This window comes from Penaeus monodon, chromosome 39 (genome assembly GCF_015228065.2).
Source record: "Penaeus monodon isolate SGIC_2016 chromosome 39, NSTDA_Pmon_1, whole genome shotgun sequence".
Classification (NCBI taxonomy): Eukaryota; Metazoa; Arthropoda; class Malacostraca; order Decapoda; family Penaeidae; genus Penaeus; species Penaeus monodon.
In genome coordinates this window covers 5980907-5985906 of record NC_051424.1, presented here as the reverse complement: position 1 = coordinate 5985906, position 5000 = coordinate 5980907, and the positions used below count along the sequence as shown (strand labels likewise).

The window sequence follows — 5000 nt, the reverse complement described above, 5'->3', positions numbered from 1 at the left end:
GGAAAACGAGGGAATTTAACGTTTGTATTCTAAGTGATGTCCATTATCCGTGTGGACCCCGGGGTAGAATAGGTCCAACGTACCCTCTGCGTGTCGTAAGAGGCGACTAAAAGAGGTTGGCGGCAGGAAGGGCATCCGGCCGTAAAAACCCCTGCCAAGCCAATACATGATGCGGAGAATCAGGAATGCAGACAGAGCTAGGGCGTACCCCGCAGGCGACGCGTCGGATGACCGCCGTGATCCGGCGACAAATGGGCAACGGCTACTGTATCAAGAGCGGATACGGCTAAAGAAGCAAGCTCAGAGGAAGAAGTCTCGGGCTTGACCATGGGGCTCTTGGCGCTGCATGGCCTCGTCCTGCGCTTTGGCGGACACGGGTAGTTCGACATATCGCTGCCGGAGGTCCACTCCGAATGAGCGTAGGCCTTGAAAGAAAGCTCCCGAGAGAGAGCTGCGGCCTCGCGAGCAAGATTCGGACAGCACTTCGAGCCAAGGAGGCGTCCCCGAGGCCCCTCGCGCGCAAGTCCTCGAGGAAAAGTGGCAAGACGGGCGCCTTTAGAGCGAGCAGGACAACTCTCCGAGGCGAGGCGACGCCGCCGAGGCCCCCCGGCCGTGAGGACGCAGCCAAGGTGCCCCCACGCAGCAGAGCCTCCGGATCCGAGAGGACGGCGGCCCGCGACCGCGTCGCCGCAGCTTCATCAGGATTGGCCTTTCTGGTTCGACTGAGTTCGATCAACTTTGACGTGGCTTGCATTGCATGTCTGTATACGCGATTTTTTCCGCACCGGCGACCCCAGTTGAACTGGGACAAAAGCCTGTAGAAGAAGAAGAAGATTCTAAGTGATGTCCATGTACTTACCGAATTCAGTCCTTTGATACAATTAGCATTCTGGTTCTGCTGTTGTTTGGCGATTGCAACGATGATATTGCAACTATATGAATATATATATGACATTGGTATAATCCAATGCTGCCTTGCACTAGCTGTGTATGACAGCCAGGCTATTCATGTGCTGAAATATGTTGATGTAGGAACTCCTGTATGCCTCCATGTTCTTTTTTACCTTATACAATAGTTTTGGTGCCAATATAAATGTTTGCTGTTATTCCAATAATTGCACACCCTGGGGGGGGGGGAGGTGCTAGTGGGCCCTGGAGGAACGAGTTATGAAGTGTATCCACAGAGTTCTTCTTCATCTTCTTCTTCTTCTTCTTCTTCTGGCTTTAATCCCTAGTCGGGGTCGCCGGTGCGGATTTTCTTCCTCCACTCTTTGTATCCGCATCTTCACCAAGGTTTGGCACGTTTTTACGACCGGATGCCCTTCCTGCCGTCAACCCTCCCCATTCATCGGGGTTGAATTGGGACCGGCAAGGAACATGCCACTGGACTGTGGACTTCCCATAACGGTAGGCAATCGAGGTGAAGTTCCTTGCCCAAGGGAATAACGCGCCGGCCGGTGACTCGAACCCTCGAACTTAGATTGCCGTCGTGACAGTCTTTGAGTCCGATGCTCTAGCCGCTCGGCCACCGCGGCCTGGACGAAGTGTATCCAGAGAGTAGCCATGACTAGTCAAATGGTATCACAGAGCTCTGTACTTTTAACAGTGGATCTAAATCTGCGACTCCTACATATTACAAATTAGTAACAGGTTATCCATATTACAAAATTCTTAGTGTGGAATACTTTATACAGCAAAAAAAGCGTCCATACACTTAGAGAAGCTTCCAGCCAGCTTATTTGCGATGAACCAAACATCTAACTGAGGATACCAATCTGTCACATAATTTGTCGTGGAACTTTCACGTCAAGTTAACACGTTAGTAATAGTGTTTTCAGCAAGAAGCCTGATGAATACTCCAGTCTCTATACCACGAAGCACAAATCAACTGGCCCTTCTTCCACGTGCTATGACTACCACCTGGAGGAGGTGACCACGGTTGTGGCCCTCACTGCCACCTCTTCTCGTCTATGAGAGGCTGCTACCTCCACCCCAGTCTGTTCATTTCTTTCAGTAATGGTAACTGTGATTCATTCTGTCGCAAAAAAAAAAAAAAAAAAAAAAAAAAAATCATCAGGATTGCCCATCTGAGTTTAAAACTCGGGCAGTCAAACAGGGGGGATACCATCCTCCTGAGCGTCACCTCTGTACCTCTAGGGCCAAGTCCTCTCACAGGTTTGTGTTTACCTGAAGGTGCCCAGTTTCCATGGGCAGCCACAAGGAGGCACAACTGGGGTCCTGATGATGGATTGATGGATCACACAACAGCTCCCTTTTCACCAAGTGGTTGTAGTTGAAAGTAAAAAAACATGAAACCATCCTCCCAAATATCCCTATATATAAAATGATTCATATTTTAATGTAATGAAATGCAAACATATCTTTCAATACTGATATGTATACTTGCACTGGCAGGGGTATTCTAGAAGGCTGAGCTGAACCGGGCCGCTATCATGTCTTGTAATATTCACCCGAGGCTACCAACTTTTGCAGAAGCCTAATTTTTGTTGACAGATGATCATCATCTGAAGTTTCACGGACCCTGGGTGAATCAAGGCATTGCTATAGGTAGACTCTTGCCACTTACACCGCGGCATAGGGCTTGCATCAAGCTTTGTATGCAAGTACATGCACACGACCCACAATACAATATTCAAGTCGTGCCTAAGTTCCGGGAACAGCAAACATCAAACCTCTACCAAATACTTAAGTTTCAGGCATACCCACCTTCACCATCAGGACTGATACTTAAATCGTGCCAGGCGTTCGTTACACTGAAATGCTTCTGGAATCCTTTTCCGTTCATCCACAGGCCTACAGACGCATCCTGAGGCTTCCAGTGGAGGGTGGTGGGAAGGGCGTCGAGACCCAGGAACACCGTCTCCAGGAGCTGGCTGCATCCTGGAGGAAAGTGACGTGAGTTTGGGGAGTGAGCAATGAGGTCAGAGTGATGGTCAAAGACAGAAATTTAAAGGTATATATTTGTAAAAGATACTTTAAAGATTACATATTACATATCCATGTCTATATTTCAACTTTGGAACATGAAGATGAAATCCAGGTGGATGTTGAAACATTGTATGCCATGGTCGAGGGTGTGGTCATGTTGGTTTGTGTGTGTGAGTGTATGTAGGCGCGTGTACCTATACAGTATGTCGATTATCGGTATATTAGTGTGTGTGTATGTGTGTGTGTGTGTGTGCATGTGTGTGCGTGCGTGTGTGAATGTGTGAGTGCAGTAAATGTACAGGGCTCTCACTCTCAGAGCCAGCAGAACAGCCAAGCCTCCACAGGGTCGTGACGTTGCTTCTGAGGATTAGCCAGTGGGTATTTGCGCTGCATTTCTCTCCAACCCATAAAGTAGGGGACATTACACAGTTCACTGACCCTGTGATACAAAAATAAACACAGCCATTTGTTAAATCATATAACGCCTTGCGATATGGATACTATCTATTCATCACTTCGATTACCTGTCTATCTGTCTTTAGCCATAGTATCTGCTTACATTCATCTATCTGACTGTCTACACCCCTCCCCCCTTCTTTCTTTCTCTTCCGTTCTTTCTCATTATTCTCTCTCTCTCTCTCTCTCTTTCTCTCTCTCCTCTCTTTCTCTCATATATATATATATATATATATATATATATATATATATATATATATATATACATATATCTAGTATATCTGTATATATTAATATATATATATATATATATATATATATATAATATATATATATATATATATATATATATATATATATATATATATAGTATATATATATATATATATATATATAATATATATATATATATATATATATATATATATATATATATCGCTCTCTTTCTCTCTCTCTCTCTCTCTCATTCTCTCTCTCAAAGACCTACGGTCCATTCTCTATTTCGTTCCCTTAGTCCATGTTTATTTGTAGATACTGCAAAATCCGTCCCAACTACTAACCATTGCTTTTCGTAGAGATATCATGCCACTGTTCTCCTCCGCTGTTCACAAGCTCGGATAAGTCTGGTCCATAGATAAACAGTTCGATGTCACTCTTCAGTAATACGGAAATGCTTAGCGGTCCTTCGTTAATCCGAGTTGTGAGTCCCCTTATTGCATAGGTTGTACAAGCTGTAAGAAAACGTGGTTTTAAAAGAGATCTGGTGTGTGTGCTTTCCTAAGAGGTTTGCCAGACATTGCAAACATACAGTAACGTATGTGTCTAAGTATATATACGCGTGTGAGTGTGTGTGTGTTATGTATATGTATGTATTTATGTATGTGTGTGTACACACACACACACACACAAACACACACACACACACACACACACACACACACACACACACACACACACACACACACACACACACACACAACACACACACACACACACCACACACACACACACACACACACACCACACACACACACACACACACACACACATAATATTATATATATATCTATATATATATATATATATATATATATATATATGTATATATATATATATATATATATATATATATTATATATATATATATATATATATATATATATATATATTATATATATATATATATATATATATGTATATATATATACGTAGTGTATAGTATATATATATTATATATATATATATATATATATATACACATACATGCATATATACATATATATATATATATATATATATATATATATATATATATATATATATATATATATATATATATATATATTATATATATATATATATTATATATTATGTGTTATATATTATATAGATATTATATATATATATATATATATATATATATGTCTGTGTGTGTGTGTGTGTGTGTGCGTTTGTGTGTGTGTATGTGTGTGTCTGCATATCTGCGAGTGTGAGCCCACGCCTACATGTACATAAGCGTGGGAAGACGAAGGCAACACTTCAGACGAGGCTGAGGGTCGCACCTTGCGCCAGACGTGGGGCCGCAAGGAGGAGGA

The 5000-nt window shown here is 42.6% G+C and overlaps 1 protein-coding gene across 1 annotated transcript in view; it reads right to left on the bottom strand.

Moving 5' to 3' along the window:
- LOC119597284 overlaps positions 1-5000 on the bottom strand; it is a 7137-nt gene that overhangs the window by 2095 nt on the left and 42 nt on the right. Inside the window, exons 1-4 of the mRNA XM_037946820.1 lie at positions 4968-5000; positions 3966-4136; positions 3260-3388; positions 2728-2901 (exon numbers count right to left, since the gene is read on the bottom strand). The exon at positions 4968-5000 is cut by the window's right edge and continues 42 nt beyond it. Coding sequence (XP_037802748.1) covers positions 2728-2901; positions 3260-3388; positions 3966-4136; positions 4968-5000 — 507 coding nt within the window. The remainder of the gene's footprint in view (positions 1-2727; positions 2902-3259; positions 3389-3965; positions 4137-4967) is intronic.